The sequence below is a fragment of the Notamacropus eugenii genome, chromosome 3 (genome assembly GCF_028372415.1).
Source record: "Notamacropus eugenii isolate mMacEug1 chromosome 3, mMacEug1.pri_v2, whole genome shotgun sequence".
Lineage (NCBI taxonomy): Eukaryota > Metazoa > Chordata > Mammalia > Diprotodontia > Macropodidae > Notamacropus > Notamacropus eugenii.
Window position 1 is genome coordinate 56,006,752 of NC_092874.1, and position 18,379 is coordinate 56,025,130.

An 18,379-nucleotide genomic window follows, 5' to 3' on the forward strand; every position below is an offset into this window, starting at 1 on the left:
TCATGCTCTATTAGATGGGCAAAGATAACAGGAATCAACAAAAAACCCCCAGAAAATTCCCCAAACTCCTTTGGACCAATGTTTCCATTTTCTCCTCTGCCTTCCTTTCTCTTCCTATGCCCAAACACCACATTTTCCCATAGCTCCCGTGGTGAGGTAAAATTTACTGCTTTCGGTATCGGCTTCTTTCCACTCTTGACCTATCCTTTCTGGATGGACCTGGGTGAACCCTAAGGTACCCTGGTAGTGTTCTGGGACAAATCCAAGCATCCAAGCTGACTCAATCTTTGCTCCAAAAGCTAGCTGTCTGAGGTCTTCTTTTCAGTTAACTTTACTGTTTACAGAGAAATTATTCTACTCTTTGAAGTCATAAACGGAGTTAGATAAAGTGTTCTACTCCTAATTGTTTTCTTTTTCTAAAAATAACCCTTTAAAAAAATTTATGGATGAGTTTGTTTTTATTTTACCAATATTTACATATTACTGAGAAGTCCTTGGAACAAAATAAAAAGAATAAAATGAATATCGCAATGACATCATCTAAAAGTGAATGTGGCATTCCAAGTACATAGAAGCACCCCCCCCACACACACACACACCTCAATGGAAAAAAAAATTGAAAAAAGGGGAAAAAAAGTCAATTCCTTATAACTTTTTCAAAACCACTTCTAGATAGTCTTACCTGGCCTTTCCTTTCCTTTCCCTCCAATAGACTGAAACAAAAGGTTTAGACAGCGGAATGATGCTAGTTCTTGACATCTTTAGAGATCCTGGTCTCAAATCGCACCTCTAGTATTTACTAACTGTATCACCTTGGGCAGGAACCCTCAGAGACTTCCCTTTCCAGTTTGATTTTTCTTTTTTTTTTTAATTAAAGGGGCCATCCCTTGAGTAACTTAAAGAAGCCTATTCATTGAATTGGTGTATTTCACTCAAAGTGAGATTGTGATAAGACCTTAGCCTGAAAGGGCCAGGGTCTCACATTGCATCCTGGGCCATCTCCAGCTGTCCGGAGGAATATCAGGCCACTGGACCCAGATGGTTCAGGAGAATAAAGTGAGGCTGTTGACCTTGCTGAGCCCTCCCTCACTCAAATCAAAGTCAACTGCAAGTCATGTCATTATCTTGACGTCATGGTCCTCTTCGAGAACAAAGGACTAACACAACAACCTTGGGTAAGCCTCAGCTTCCTCATCTATAAAACAGGGACATGCTAATTACAGTAATTCCAAGGGTTGATAATAGGCTTAAATGAAATAATGTATATCAACGGCTTTAAAAACCTTAAAGCTCTATTCACATATTGTTATTAATAAAGAAAGCCATTCTGAAATTGTATGACCATCTTTTCTGGACTTCTGAAGCTTTCTGTCTACATCAAATGAGAAGCCACTTTGCAAATCTTAAGCGCTATATAAATGCTAGCTATGTGCTATTATTAGGTGAAATTTGTGGTCTATAATTTTTCCCTCTAAGTTTATTGTGATTAAAGCCTGAGATAACCTCTACTTTACATTTTTGTTCACAGTAAAGTGATACATTTGAAAAAATACATGCAAGAGCAACTTTGATTTCTATCTGGGCCTGAGTTTCAGAGACAGATGCCCACCTAAGACCTATGAAGAAGATTCTTGCCCAGGCCTAGGTCCCTCTTTCTCTGCTCTGGGTCACAGCCTCTGCCTCATTATTACAATTAAAAACTGGAGTCTCTTGAAGTAGAAATTGGAGTTATTACTGGAGGAGACCTTTGACTAAAAAGCAATGAGACAAGCTTTCTCCTAAGGCCCTTGGAAGCAAATGAGGACTGATGGGAACTGGGACAAGTTGCAACATTTTCAGCCTGCCTAGTACTTTGGAAGATAAGCCTCTGAGGCTTATCACACACCCCTCAAAGAGGCAAAGAAGAAAAAAAGATAGAAATTGGCAAAGTCAGCCCGATTACAGGAAGACAGACCACCAGGTCTCTTTTGGTGGAGCAGCAAATTGATCCAATGATTCCAGAAATCAATTTAGAATCATTTGAAAAAAAAGTTACATAGAAAGACGCACATACACATAGCTCCGAACCCACAACCCACAGAACGGCTAGAGGGGACCAACTCACGGTGAATTCTGCACCCAGAGGCCACGGAATATTGGAGCGAGGGAGATTTCTGTTCCGGAGAGACCTGCAAACCTCTCGCGGGGGGTCCTTCGTGCTGCGGACTGGGCGCCAGGACTGGGAGCTGAGTGCAGCCCTGCAGCGGCCGGGACACCGTGAGGAAAAGATCCGAGCGGGCTACGGGGACGGGATCTCCAGTGGCCACGCGGGTCCCTCTACCCACAGAGGGACCTGCAAACCTCTCGCAAAAGGTCCGTCACGCTGCAGACGCGGAGCCCAGCCCAGCCCTGCAGCGGCCGCGGCTCCGAGAGGTACAGATCCGAGCAGGCTTCAGAGACGGGATCTCCAGTGGCCGCACAAGTCCCTCCACCCACAGGTGACGGGGGTCGGTGAGAGAGTCTCTTTGGCGGGTCGAGAGGGGAGTGGGGTGCCCCCATGGCTCGGGCCCCCCCACCCCCCCGGAGATAGAAGCTGAGAGGCGGTTGCAGACAGGGGCTCCCCAAGCGGGCGGAAGCCTGGATCCATTGTGGAAGGTCTGAACATAAACCCCCTGAGGGAACTGGGACTGAGAGGCGGCCCTGCCCCAACCTGACCATCTGAACTTTATTCTCACACTGAATAGCAGCTCTGCCCCGGCCAAAAGCCCTAAGGCGGGAAGCAGCATTTGAATCCCAGTCCCCAAACGCTGGCTGGGAGGACCAGGAGGCGAGGTGGGTGTGAGGAGAATATTCAGAGGTCAAGTCACTGGCTGGGGAGAATGCCCAGAAAAGGGAAAAGAAATAAAACTATTGATGGCTACTTTCTTGGAGAACAGACATTTCCTCCCTTCCTTTCTGATGAGGAAGAACAATGCTTACCATCAGACAAAGACACAGAAATCAAGGAATCTGTGTCCCAGCCCACCCAATGGGCTCAGGCCATGGAAGAGCTCAAAAAGAATTTTGAAAATCAAGTTAGAGAGGTGGAGGAAAAACTGGGAAGAGAAATGAGAGGGATGAAAGAGAAGCATGAAAAGCAGATCAGCTCCCTGCTAAAGGAGAACCAAAAAAATGTTGAAGAAATTAACACCTTGAAAACTAGCCTAACTCAATTGGCAAAAGAGGTTCAAATAGCCAATGAGGAGAAGAATGCTTTCAAAAGCAGAATTAGCCAAATGGAAAAGGAGATTCAAAAGCTCACTGAAGAAAATAGTTCTTTCAAAACTAGAATGGCACAGATGGACGCTAAGGACTTTATGAGAAAGACAGATATCACAGAACATAGTGAGAAGATTGAAAAAATGGAAGATAATGTGAAATATCTTATTGGAAAAACAACTGACCTGGAAAATAGATTCAGGAGAGACAATGTAAAAATTCTGGGACTACCTGAAAACCATGATCAAAAGAAGAGCCTAGACATCATCTTCCATGAAGTTATCAAGGAAAACTGCCCTGAGATTCTAGAACCAGAGGGCAAAATAAATATTCAAGGAATCCACAGAACACCACATGAAAGAGATCCAAAAAGAGAAACTCCTAGGAACATTGTGGCCAAATTCCAGAATTCTCAGGTCAAAGAGAAAATATTGCAAGCAGCTAGAAAGAAACAATTCAAGTATTGTGGAAATACAATCAGGATAACACAAGATCTAGCACCCTCTACATTAAGGGATCGAAGGGAATGGAATAGGATATTCCAGAAGGCAAAGGAACTAGGACTAAAACCAAGAATCACCTACCCAGCAAAACTGAGTATAATACTTCAGGATAAAAAATGGTCTTTCAATGAAATGGAGGATTTTCAGGTTTTCTTGATGAAAAGACCAGAGCTGAAAAGAAAATTTGACTTTCAAACACAAGAATGAAGAGAACCATGAAAAGGTGAACAGCAAAAAGAAGTCATAAGGGACTTACTAAAGTTGAACTGTTTACATTCCTACATGGAAAGACAATATTTGTAACTCTTGAAACATTTCAGTATCTGGGTACTGGGTGGGAGTACACACACACACATGCACACACGCACACATACATAGAGACAGAGTGCACAGAGTGAATTGAAGAGGATGGGATCATATCTTAAAAAAAAAAATGAAATCAAGCAGTGAGAGAGAAATATTGGGAGGAGAAAGGGAGAAATTGAATGGGGCAAATTACCTCTCATAAAAGAGGCAAGCAAAGACTTATTAGTGGAGGGATAAAGAGGGGAGGCGAGAGAAAATCATGAGGTCTACTCTCATCACATTCCACTAAAGGAAAGAACAAAATGCACACTCATTTTGATAGGAAAATCTATCTCACAATACAGGAGAGTGGGGGACAAGGGCACAAGCAGGGTGGGGGGGAGGATAGAGGGGAGGGCATGGGGAGGAGAACATAATCCGAGGTCGACACTCATGGGGAGGGAAAGGATCATAAGAGAACAGAAGTAATGGGGGACAAGATAGGATGGAGGGAAATATAGTTAGTCCTATACAACACAACTAGTATAGAAATCATTTGCAAAACTACACAGAATTGGCCTATATTGAATTGCTTGTCCTCCAAAGGGAAGGGGTGGAGAGGGAGGGAGCTAAAGAAGTTGGAACTCAAAGTGTTAGGATCAACTGTAATGTTCTTACCACTAGGAAATAAGAAATACAGGTTAAGGGGTAAAGAAAGCTATCTGGCCCTACAGGACAAAAGAGAAGACGGAGACAAGGGCAGAGAGGGAGGATAGAAGAGAGAGCAGATTGGTCACAGGGGCAATTAGAATGCTTGGGTTTGGGGGGGGAGGGGATAAAAGGGGAGAAAATTTGTAACCCAAAACTTTGTGAAAATAAATGTTAAAAGTTAAATAAAAAAAAAAAAGAAAAAAAGTTACCAAACTGATCATGTCCTTTTATCCATTGTTGGGCATCTACCCAAGGAGATCAAAGGGAGAAAGATCCTATAATATATGCAAAAGCATTCAGAACAGTGATTTTTGATGTGTTTCTGGCAAAAACTGAGAAATGGATGAAGAAAAAACATATTTGGCATATGAAAATAACAAAATATTAGTGTTCTGGAAGAAATAAAAAATGTGAGAAATTCAAAGGAATATTAACAGATGCAGGCTGAAATAGGCAGAATCGGAAGAACATGGGAGCACAGATTTATAGCAAGAAGGGTTCTCAGAGGTCATCAACTCCAATACCTTCCTTTTACAGATGAGGAAACTGAGGCCAAGGGAAGTTACAGCTAATATCTGTGAGGGTTTGAACCCACTGACTCCAGACCAACTTAAGAACAAGATATATAAGTGCTATGATAATGTAAATAAATACACCACTAAAAAGCAGTCAGACTCTGCCTAACTGTAATGACCAATCTCAGTCCTAGAGAAATGATGGTAAAATACACTTACATTATCTCAGGAGGGCAAAGGGGCCACTATGGATGTTGGAGCATATGCATGGGCTATTATACCTGTGGTCAGAGACATTGTTGGTTTTGCTGAAATTTTTCTTTGTTACAAGAGAAGGTTTAATCAGGGAGGGGATTGGTAAAGGAAAAAGGTCTAAGGGAACAAGACTGGTATAAAAATGAAAAGCAAGAATAAATGATGAAGAAAAAATCATAAAGAGAAGCCAGTTAGTCTTGTACTGGTAGCTGCTGTAATATGGAGCACCCATTGTTTTGTGTCAATATAAAACAAAATTTTGATTTACAAAATTTTCTAATAGTAACACACTGTAAGAGTTGGCACATAATATAGGTATTATCCCCATCTCAGAAATAAGGACTCTAATGGTCAAAGAGTTATTTTTTATTTTTAATTTATGGAATAAAACAAGCATTTCCATAATAGTAAGACTGCACATGAAGCTGCAAATCTATTATGTGCAATTTGCTACTATTCTTTTTAAACATATAATAAACTTATCATGTAAATTTCTTTTGTTTCTTTTTTTTCTTCCCTCCCTTGCCTCCCTCCCTCATGGGTACCATAAAGTCTGAAATGACTTGCTCAAGGTCACTATATTGTCCATGCAGAATTTCCAATCAGCACAAAAGATTTAAAGCGGAGTCCATAATGATGATGTACAAACTCCAACCACCCATAGCACAGGACAAACAAAGCTTGATGCAATGATTTGGTTTATTCCAAGAGAAAACTGCCTATGGCAATAATGACAAGAATTAAATTTAGGTGAAGAAAATAAAGCCAATGCTGAAAGAAAACCCAAGCAACAATTGTATCTTTGTGAAGTCCAGATCATGCACTCTGAACAATGAATGAAAACAGTGAAGTCATCAATCATTAAGATTTTTCATGGGAAGTTAGGCAAAACAGCTTCTTTCCAAATAGTAAATGATGAAGAAAAGTGATATTTCTAGGTTGGCATCAAAACTTAGCATCAAAGCCCATGATGCACAACAGTAAAGCCCCAAAGACCCTAAAAGCATAAATGACAAAAATCTCAAGGGAAGACAATGCCAGTTTGTTGTTTGACATCATACACACAGCTCACTAAGAACTCATCCCATAAGATCAAATGGTACTTTGTTATTAGGTAGCCATTCTAAAGCATTTCTATGTAATGAAAACTAAAGAATGAGGAACCAAATACCAGTTGGACGGCAAAGTGGATAGAGTGCCAGGCTTGGAGTTAGGAAGGTGATGTCCTTCAGTGCTCTATCCATTGCATCTAGCTGCCCTAGAGCTGGGAAAATATGAGTTAAAATCGAGCCTCAGAAACTTACTAACTGTACGAACCTGGGCAAGTCACTTCACACTGTTTGCCTCAGTTTCCTCATCTGTCAAATGGGCTGGATTAGGAAATGGTAAAGCACTCCACTATCTTTGCCAAGAAAACCCCAAATGTCTGACTGAAGAGTCAAACATGACCGAAATAAGTGAACAAATACCAACTTCCTTCAACTTCCTTCTTGGGACAACACACCAGCATAAGCTTAGTGTTTTGCTTCTTTTTTCCCCATTTTACCCATAAGATCATTCATCTTATTTACTAATACAGATTCTGAATTATTTTTAGTTACTGCTAAAATCAAACCCTTCTTCAAGGAATAATAGCTTATTATCATTAAGGCTATTAAAAAAACAGACCACAGTATCAGAAAAAAATGCTAGAAGTCCTTAAAAAATCATGAACAAATGGTAGAATCATTTGACTGAGGAAAAGGACTAAAATGTAGATAACATTTTTAAAAAAAGACTCAATGCTTTGTAATCACACACTCACACATATATGTTACATATAATATATACACATATATTTTATACATAATACATTTTATATTTGTGTGTTTATGCATACACACACATACGTTCTCATTTTACAGATGAATAAAATGAAGTTGATAAAGGTTAAATTATTCTTCCAGATACCCACACAGCAAGTGGGTATCTGAGGCCATAGGACCACCTAGCTTTTTCAATAGGCTTTTTCTTTGCTGTACTTCACGGCAGGCTCCAGATAACTAACAATTATTGTGGCTATATAAATATCAGATCAAGATTTCTTGAATTTAATGGTGAATTGCAGCTGGATTAATTCAGTTTAAATAAATTTAAATTAAATTCATGTTTAAAATAACATGGTCATTAATATAGTTTATGTGGCATGATGCCTCTTGAGACAGGTCAAAAATCCAACAAGGTGTTCCTAGGGAAAGCACACAAGGGCATGGTGGTATTCCTGGAGAGTGATAAACCTTCAGAGAACAGCTGAGTCACCAAAGGAAGCTTCCCACTGTACAGACTGCATCATACTGCTTTATATCTATCCTCTCCACAGATGGACCAAATTCCTTCCCATTCTACAAGTAAAATGATTATCTTTCTAAAGCCAGCACTTCTGGCAGATGTCTATTTCTGTAAAAGGACAATGCTTTATGAGAACTGCTTCTAGTCTAACTCCTAGAGATATAAGTGGAATGAATTTGGTTAAGTTACTAACAAATGAAACATCCTATCTGAAAATACCTGCATTTTGTTTGGACAACAAAGTTTCAGGGAGCATGCTTTGTTTTAACATCGATGCTGTTTTAAAGCAATAATTCCTGCCTGTATTTCAGAGAATAAAAGCACATATTGATGATTTGTCATTTTATTGGAAAACATGTTCTATGTTTCCATAATCTTTTTTTAAAAAAATATGACCTCATATTTTTTAAACATACACATTTTCTTGATCATTGTCCTAAACACACACATATCACAATTTTGAAACAAAAGAAGGCAGCAGTGTGGGCTGGCCCACACCTGTAATCCCAGGTACCATGGAGACTGAAAATGAGAGCTCTTGAGCTCTGGGGCTCTGAGGTGCTATGACACCTGTCAGCAACTTTCAACAACACTGTGTTTGTCATAGTGAGCTGTGACAAACAGCTACCTAAGGAGGTTTAAAAAAAAAGACAGAGAGAGAGAAAGGGGAGGGGAAAAGGCAGAAGAGAAATAGGGAGAAGATGACCAAAAGATCCGTTTTTTGAATACAAAGATCAAATACACATATCTTGCTAGACAAGAACAAAAGCAACTTTATTCAGCACAAAATCTTCTCATGGGACTTCCAATAAGGGACTTCCAATCAATTATTTCCAAGTTATGACTTTTTCATCTCTGTTTTTATAACATTCTATATCTTTGACATAAGACTACATTTCTTCCATTTTTCCTTCTCTTTACTGGGTTCAAGAAAGTTTTTCCACAATGAAAATAAACACATTTGCCAAATGCTAATGAGCTTTGAAAAGAAGTTGGCTTTCTGGCTGAGAATGACAGAAGTATAAACTAACTCAAACTATGTCAAGCCACTTTAAACAGCTACGTGCTCAGCCATTTCAGCCATTTGTGACTCTTCTTGAGGAGGGTTTTCTTGACGAAGATACTGGAGTGGTTTGCCACTTCCTTCTCCAGCTCATTTTACAGATGAGGAAACTGAGGCAAATAGAGTTAAATTACTTGCCCAGAGTCACACAGGCCAGATTTGAGCTTAGGAAGCTAAGTCTTTCTGACTTCAGGTCCAGTACTCTATGCACTGTGCCACCTTGATGCACCAAAATATATAAAAATTAATAATAATATCAACTAATATTTTGCATAGCATCTAAGGTTTGCTTGATGTGTTACAAATATCCCATTTTATCTTCACAACAAACCTGAGCGTTAGGTGCTATTATTAGCTACATTTTGCAGATGAAGAAACTGAGGCAATAGAAGTTAAGTGAATTGCCCAGGGACACCTAGCTAGTGAATGTCATGAGGCAGAGGGTCGGGTCAGGTCTTGCCAACTCCAGGTCCACTGCGTTATCCACTGCAACACCTTTTCCAAGGCTATTGAAGAAGTCCAGGCAAAAGGTGATGGCAGCCTGAACCAGGGTGCTACCCAAGTGAGTGGACAGATGAGAGAGATGAGGGAATATTGTGGCTGCAGAATCAACAAATGATCATGGACCAAGGAAGAGAGGAATCTGGAATAACTCTGAGGCTGCAACTAGAAGAAGTGGAACCCTCCACAGGAAATTGAAAGTTCAGAAGAAGGACAGATTTGGGAAAGGAAAGGAACTCTGTTTTTGACATGTTTAGTTTGAAATGCCCGTAGGACATCAAATTAGAAAAGCTTAAAAGCTCTGAAGATGTAGATATTTCTCTTGCCAATAAAGCGTGTGCATGATGGAGGGGGGAAGGTCGTATACACCCTCCCTACACACACATACATATACATACTTATACACACATGTATTTTGGAGTGTGTCTTGTAGGAAGGGAAAGGAAAGCCCAAAGAAGATCATTTGGCCAGGTCTAGACAAAAATAAGAATATATCAAGATCATGGTAGCACAGTGGATAGAGAAGAACAAGCCTGGAGTCAGGAAGACATATTCATGAATTCAACTCTGATATGCTGTGTGACCCTGTGCAAGTCATTCAAACCTGTTTGCTTCGGTCTTCTCATCTGAGAGGAGCTGGAGAAGGAAATGGTCAACCGCTCCAGCGTCTTTGCCAAGAAAACCCCCAATGGGATCATGAAGAGTCAGACAAGAACGAAACGACTGAACAACAGCCACATCATAGAATAGTGTCATTTAGAATTTGGAGAGATCCTCCTTTTTTTCCTAGTCTAGCTCCATCATTTTACAAATGAGGAGACTCAGAAATTTGCCCTATAGCATGGAATTTTCTGGATGGCAGCGATTGTTTCACTTTTATTCCCAGTGCCAAGTACAGAGTAGGCATTTAATTACTTATTAACTGCTCAAGGTCTCAAATCATGACTAGGATGAGAACCAGGCCTCCTGCCCCCTAGTATAGATGACTCAGATGTGAGGCTGGCAAGCCTGGTAGAGTGAAAAAACTACTGACAAAAGAGGGAAGTCAAGAACAGAACCTCATTGGGTGGCATACAGTGATCAGAGATAACAGAGTTCAGTTTTGTATAGGTTAAGTTTGAGGTGATACCAGGGGACCTTTGTGAAACATTCCACTTATCTACAGAGATAAGATACCAGATTTCAGGAAACAGATCACGCCTGGAAAATTGGATAATATTTTAAAAAATCCTAGCCTGGATGATAAGACTCACTTAGATGTCAGCTCTGACTGGAAATTCAGATAATAGAAAAAGAATACTGACCTTGGTTGGTATCAAGAGACCTAAACTTTGGGTCAGCTGCTAACTCATTTACCTTGGATAAATTACTGCCTCCTCCCTTTTCTGCACCTCTGGGATCTTAAAATCCCCTTTCAACTCAGCAATGCCACGATCCTATATAAACCTGGCATTCATCTAGAAAAAAGATGAAACAGAAACTTTTGGGTTCTGTGAGGCATTACAAGTCAAGAAAATGAACAAGAGGCCTGAGTCTTGGGTAACACTCTCAGCAAGTAGAAGGAAGAGTCAGCGGAGGAAACAGAGAGAGATTAGCAGAAAGGGAGGTGGAATGATTTTAAAGGCAAAAGGTGAGTCAGCTATTTCAGAGAAAGTGGAGGGGACTCCATTTCTAAAATGGAACGTAGGTGTTTTTTAAGCTTTTATTTTATATACATACATATTTTATTTTATATGCATACATATATTAATTACAAATATGTATATATTTATATGATAGGCATAATTTATAAGTAAATAGAAAAATATGCAGCATAAACACAAAATGAGTAAATACAAATTATACAAAGTAGTGAAAGTCACTTTGGAGTTAAATATTTCATGCAGAAGATGGAGTTTATTAAGCTGCATCGTAAGTGAAGAAAGGAGTTTTCTTCTCTATGAAGTGGATATAAGGGATGAAGGCATTCCAGGCATGGGGGATGGACAGTGCTGAGGCCTGGAGAGAGGATATGGGAGTGTCATGGGAGGAACAAAGAGATGGCCAGTGGTTGGATTACAGAATGCAAGAGGAAGAGGAATGTCCAATGAGGCTGGAAAATAGGCTGGGGCAAATTGTCTAAGCTACACAGGAGTTTTTGTAGGGGCAATAGGAAGCCAGTGGATTTGATTGAGTTGAGGAATAGGGTGTTATATGGTCAGATCTGTATTTAAGGAAAATAAGGTAGCAGTGTATCTTTGTCAAGACAAATCCTATGGATAGTATGGTTCACAGGGTCACAAAGACTTAGAAACAAGTGAACAGCAACAAAGTGTAAGAAGGACTGGAACAGAGAAAGACAAAGCAAAAAAAATTTAGCACGCTGAGATAATAATCTAGGGGAGACTTAACGAGGGATGGACCAGGGTAACTGGGTGAGTAAGGAGAAGGGATCAGATGTGAAAAGTTACGAAGATAAAAATGACAATATTTGACAACTGACTAAAAATGTGTCACATGGAAAAGCGTGAAACGGAGAAAATACTCAGACTAGAAGGATGGTAGTGCCTCGGACAACTAAGTTTGGAAGAGAATAAAGTTTGGGGAGAAATAGGTTTGGTTTTGGACATATGCATTTAAGGTGGCTCTGGGAAATCCATTTTGAAAGATTCAATAGGTAATTAGTGATGTAGGGATTCGAGCTGAGGGGAGAAACTGGGGCTGATGAAGAGATCTGAGAATCATCAGCCCAGAGACGAGAGTTAAACCCATGCAAGATGATGAGCATACCAAGCGACATCACAGAAGGAGAAGAGAACAGGGACTGGAACGGAATCTAAGGACACTCCTACAGTTAAGGACCGTGATATAGTGGATAAACCAATAAAGGCACTAACTTCTCTGGACTTCAGTTTCCTCAGATGTAAAAGGAACAGGTCAGATTGGATGGCCTCCTAAAGTCCCTTCCACTTCTGAATCTATGATCCTATCATAAAGGGTCCCTTCTAGATCTACGAACCTTTGATTCTAGTTTTGATCTCAGTTTAAGCTCTGGATTATGCTAGTTACTCAATTTTCCTTAGAAAATGTATATTTTCTGTACTCGTATAACCCACTGTTATCCACTGTTATCCACTTCTAACCTAACTACCACCTTCTGGGGAAAGAATAAGTATTTATTCACTAATGACAATAAAAACTTAGGAACAGGGAGTTCAGTCACAAGACAAGTTCAAGGTCACAAATGCTGACACTAAACATCAGTGTTTTTAGAGATTATTCTTTAGAAAGCATGACCTTCCATTTAGTAATAATTTTATCTTAATTAGATTCCCTGTTTACAGAAAATCAAAATATAGAAAAGTAAACAGAACACAAAATTGATTCCTAAAGTCATGCAACAGACTTTGCTCTCAAATTTCCAGACACCTTCACTGTCTCTGGGAGGAGTTCTTTCACCTGGCTGGCAAGGAATCCCAGCAGACCTCTGTTAATTCCAAATCTTGCACCTTTCTACAGTGTGATACCAGGTGTTTTATTTAGCTAGCTCTTTCTAACACAACTTCAACACAAATAAAGTAAGCTGGGTAATTCCCACAGCATCTTATGGTACTTGGCACGTTGTTTATAAAGTAATTCCACAATGCTCACTGGGACAGCCCAAACTCAGTTTGAGAAAGAATGATCTTGAAAAACACCCAAAATGCAGCCCCAAATGCCAAGATTTGTCTAATCCTTTCACTTTACTGAGATGACAAAGCAGTCAGTATACTCAATCTACAATTACATCACCATTAGATAACCCATAGTACGTTATAGATCACACAGTGCTCATTCTGACTCTTCTGTTGGCAAATGAACAGTTTGGTTTCAAAATTACACAGCATATATTTGCTCAGTCTATCAGTCTCTCCTTGAAAGGTGCCTAATTCTGTTGCCTTCAGGGAATATAACTATTTTCAGGAACAAATACACAAAGGTATTCATTTACCCAAATCCATTCAAATATGCCCAGCCTGCGGCACCATAGAAAGCCTGAGTGAGAAATTCTAGATAAAAGTCTTAAAAGGATTTGTTCAGTCAAACTTGGACTCAGTCAAAAGGCCACACCCAAGGACATAGAAGGCCACATGTGGCCCCAAGGCCCCAGTCTGAGAACCTGAAACTGTCAAGCATTCCAATTCAGAGTGTTAACTCTAATGAGCCAGCCACCTTGTTCGAATGGTAAACTGTACCACGCAAGTGCTCACTGAAAGCCAGAAGAATCGATACAAGGACACACTAAGTTTGGTATCGATTGTGAGAAGAAGCTATGCTTTATGAGCAAAGCAGACTTGTAATAGCTCAAAAGAAATGTGAGATGTGCAGATTCAGAGAATCCACCCCAAATGTTCATATGGGCAGTTTGTGTCTGTCCTGTGGTAAAGCCTTCCTAGCTCATAGCCACAGTCCAACACTCTGTACCATGACCCCAACATCGTGATATCCTTTTGGTCCTCCCTGAAAACAAAGAACAGTGAATGAGGTAACGTTTTATGAGTTAAGTTTCACAGGATCTTAGACACAGGGCTGGAAAGGTCCTCAGAGGCCAATGAATACTGACTCCTCCTCATTTTAAAAGGTCACAGAAGCTGAGCTTATATAATTGGAAAGTTGGTTGGCCCAAAGTCAATCTCTTGAGTGCTTCTGATGAAATCACCTGGATGAAACTTCTAAAACAAAAGGTGAAGTATGCCCCAGCTTCATGCTAAGTTATAGGGACAGTAACGAAGTAGAAAGAGTGCTAGGTCTGGAGCCAGACCACCTGGGTTTGAATTCCTGCTCTGCTACTTACTAACTGTGACAAATCAGTTTATTTCTCTCACCTATTGTTCCCACATTTGTGAAATGAGGTTAGACTAAATCACTACTAAGGTTCTTTCCCAGCTCTGAATCTCTGATGTATGACCCAAGATGGATTCCATTTCTGAGCAGAGAAAACCTGTAGCAATATCATCCCTGGGTTAAACAAATGGAATTACCACATGAAAACCAATGAAAACAGATAAATAATTGTCTAAAATGGCTTCTGCTAAAAATTTCTTGAGGCTGTGGTGCATTTTGTCAAATCAGAATTTGCATAGGCTGACCCACTTGTAATGTAGTCTTATGCCTTGAGAGCCCAGACATCCATCCACTCACCTACTCATCCATTCATCAGTCTATCTCTCTGTCTCTGAATATGTCTCAGATTCTATCTCAGGTACTGCAAATTAGGTTATATTAAGAGTGAGGTTCAATCTTCCTTTTTTTAAAAAAAGAACTTTTGTTTCTTTTTTTTTAAAAAATTAAATTCAAAAACAATTTCCTAAGATCATACATTTAGTGCTAGAAGGGACCTGGGAATTTCTCTGGTCTAATTCCTTCATTTTACTGATGAGAAACTATGGAACAAAGAAGATCAAGTGACAGTCAAGATGAGGCAGGTGGTCATTGGAAGAGCTAGGATTTGAACTCTAGACTTCCTGACTCCAAATCCACTCCTCTATGTGACCACTACCATCACAGCATTTTATCTTAGTTGGTAGGTTAAGGATAAGCCAAAAGATGTGAAACTAGAAATTCTTCATTCCTTAAAAAATGACACCATGGCTTAACATCTGTCACCATGCTGTTCTTGACAGTAGCTACTAGTGTAACTGCTTTTCAACCACCTTTTTAAGAATTTATCCTAAATAAGGAAGGGTAGGGAAACAGAGAAATGAAAACATGCCAAGCTAATAACTCCTACCTAACACATGACCATTTTGGTCACTGATATTCCAAGATATCTATGATATGGACTCTACTCGTATGTCATATCAGAAGATTTACAAAGTTATTATATAAAGACCATCTCAGGAACTTTACATCATTATGTCACTTCTGAGTACTTTGTTTATACAGAATTTGATTACTAAGAAGCAGAATTCTAAAATGTGCTTTAGACTTGCTCATAGTCCTTCGTTCTTGAAGAGTATCATGACATCAGGGAGATGACATGCAAGTGAATTGGATTTAAGTGAGAGATGGAGGTGAAAAGTCACCAGCCTCACTTTCTCCTCCAAAGCCATCTGGGTCCAGTGGCCAGATATGGATCAGGATAACTGGAGATGGCCCAAGATGCTGTGGGGGACCTTGGTCTTTTCAAGCTAATTAATGTCTTTAACAGGTCTCAGTATGACGGAGGTAGAGCTCATTCAGTGTGAAATTCACAACGGATTCTTCATACAAAACAAGGAAGAAAAAGAAAACCAGCCACCATTCTTTAATCAGCTGTTATAAATTGTATACCTACTTATTTCTCTACACCTACTTATTTCAGATGTCAAAGAGAATATTTCCTTTGATTGTTAAAATGGAGGACCTTGGACAATTACTAAAAGACCAATTAGTTACAAATACATCTAAAGTCCTTAAAAAAATATAATGAAGTCACAATGAAAGACAGCTACAGTTAAGAATCCTGGTCAAATTAAATCATATTCTGCCATTACAAGTGCAGGTGAAGGGTCACTGAACTTGGAGGACCTGAAGCCAAAGCTCTGTGGCTCTCTGCGTAACCTCGGCCTAGGCAGTTAGCGTCTCCCGGTCCCAACTGTCTCAGCTGTAAGCTGGAAAGAGCCGACTAGATAACCTCTGAGACCCCTTTCAGCTCTAAATCTATGAAACTCTGATCTGCCAGCAAATTACCTGCACCCATACATTCCTAACCTATTTATATTGGAAGCCTAGTTTGATAACCTGTGGATAAGAATCAAAGCAAGAGACTCCTTCAAGTAACACAGAGCATGCTCAGATTGCCAGCCTCTATGACACACTTTAGGTAACAACATAACACCAGCAGATTGTACCCAGGGCCTCACCGTGACAAATTGGAGAGACAAGTTCTCAGATGTTAAGTCCAGGCAATGCTGAATAAAACAGGGCTCTCTTGCTCTCTCTCCCTCTCTCTCTCTCTCTCTCTCTCTTTCTCTCTCTCTCTCTCTCTTTCTCTCCCCCTTTTCCACTCCCCCCTCCCCCCCAAGACCTGTCACACACAGGGAAGGCAGAGAACTGCAATTTCCCTGCAGAAATAATCTGGCGGGGAGTAACTCCCACCTCACACTGAAGGGTGGCTGCTCTGTCTGTCCAGTACAGGTGCTACTCTAAGCTGAAAGGCCACCAGGAGTTTCTGATTCTAACCAAACTCCTCTCTGCTGCTCTGAAAGCGAGATCTGGGGGCCAGGGCCAAGCAGTCCTGAGGGCTGGGGAAAGAGTCAGACACTCCGGCACGAGACACCAACCACACTTTCTTTTCAAAGGGCAGCCCCAGGAGAGCTGGGTTAGTCTCCTTCAAAAGAGGGCAAGGAAAAGAACGCATCCGGATTTCCCCAAACTAAATTCAACCTTAAAAACAAAAGATGGGCTTGTCATTTGTCTGAGGCGACCACTCGAACCCAGAAGCAGGCAAGCACAGAATTTAAAGAGGCCAAATTTTTTAAAAGTTGATTAAGGCTCTCCTTTTTTTCTTCTTCTTTAAAACGGGGAAAGGGATAAGGAGGGAGAAGAGTATTGATTCCTGCATCTCCCAGGGAGTCACGAAGGGCGCACAAAAGATGCCAGATAAGGAGTAGGGGGAAGGAAAAACCCTAGAAACTTTCCAGAGCTGCCAGATCGCTTTATTCTGTGCAACAGAGCAGGGGAACCTACTGCTACAGCAGCAGCAGCAACCAGGGGTGGAGGGGAAAGGGGGGTGCGCGCGAGGATCCTGTAGGAGCCGGGGCCGGGGCCAGGGCCAGGGCCGAAGGGTGCGCCCTGGCACTCCCCAGGAAATAGAAAAGGGGAAGCCCTGGTGGGATTGGGGTTGGAAGGTGGCGATCCTTCCAATCCCAACAAAAAGCCCGAGGCCGGCGGCCAGCTAAACCCCCCAGCCACCTTTCTCGAACGAAGCCTACCACGGAGGGGTGGGAGAGAGCGCGGAGAGGGAGATGAGATCCCTTCTCCTCTCAATCACCCGAAGGAAGGGATGGATGGCTGTGCTTGTGTGTGCTCAGTGTGTGCGTGCACGCACACGATCGATGCAACGAGCCCTCCATTCAGCCAACAGCAGCAGCTGGTCCCCCACCCCCGTTCTCCTCCCTCCCCTCCCCCCGCCGGGAGCATCTGCCCCTGGGGCACCCCGGCCCTCGCCGCAGCCCACACAATGAAGCCCCCAGACCCTCCCCCTTCTGGGCGGCAGCCGCCTCGCCGCCGCAGGGTCTCAGGCAGCACAAAGCGCCCCCGGCCCCCGGCCCCCGGCCCCCGGCCCGCACCGACCTTGAGCCCGGGGCTCCCGCAAGGTCTTGGTCACCGCTTTCCACACGTTGCAGCCCAGCAGGCAGAGCAGCAGCAGCAGCGCCGCGGACCTGCTCATTGCCGCCCGCCGCAGCCGCAGGCACCGGGCCGGGGAGAAGCGGCGGCGGCGGGGGTGGAGGCGGCTGGGGCTCGGGCTGCGGCTGCGGCTGCGGCTCCTCCCGCCGCCCGCATCAGGCGGCTCCGGCCCGGGATGCTGCGGCCGCTGCCGCCGCCGCCGCTGCTGCTGCTGCTGCTGCTGTGTCGGAGGCTGCTGCGGCGGCGACTGCTGCTGCTGCTGCCCCGGCTCCCCGCGGCGGTATTGTGCGCCCTCCTCCTCCTCCTCCTCCTCCCGCCGCCGCCGCGGGCCCCCGGGCTCCGCATCCCACGGGCTCGCCCGCCCGCCCGCTCGCTCGCGCCCCTCGCCTCCACACACTGCTGGGTTTCCCTCGAGTCGCCGCCGCGGCGGCGGCGGAGGCTCCACCAACTATTTAACCCCTTCCTGGCCCCGTCGTCTCCCCCAGCCTGAGCACACAGGCGCGCACGCGGGCTGGCTCGCCCCCAGCCCCTGGCGCGGCCCAGGAGCCGGCCTCGTGATGCCACCTGCCGGCCAGAGGCGTGGAGGGGGCATCCGGGGCGAGGAGAGCCCCTGCCCCCGCCTCATCTGCCCA

At 42.6% G+C, this 18,379-nt stretch overlaps 1 protein-coding gene across 2 annotated transcripts in view; it reads right to left on the reverse strand.

Annotated features, from left to right (window-relative positions):
- FAM171A1 (family with sequence similarity 171 member A1) overlaps nt 1-18,092 on the reverse strand; it is a 180,682-nt gene extending 162,590 nt beyond the window's left edge. Inside the window, exon 1 of one of the 2 annotated variants that reach the window (XM_072651606.1) lies at nt 17,694-18,092. In XM_072651606.1, the coding sequence (XP_072507707.1) occupies nt 17,694-17,790 (97 nt within the window). In that variant the 5' untranslated portion in view covers nt 17,791-18,092. The remainder of the gene's footprint in view (nt 1-17,693) is intronic. The other variant, XM_072651605.1, reaches the window with a different exon arrangement.
- Between the last annotated feature and the right edge of the window lie 287 nt (nt 18,093-18,379).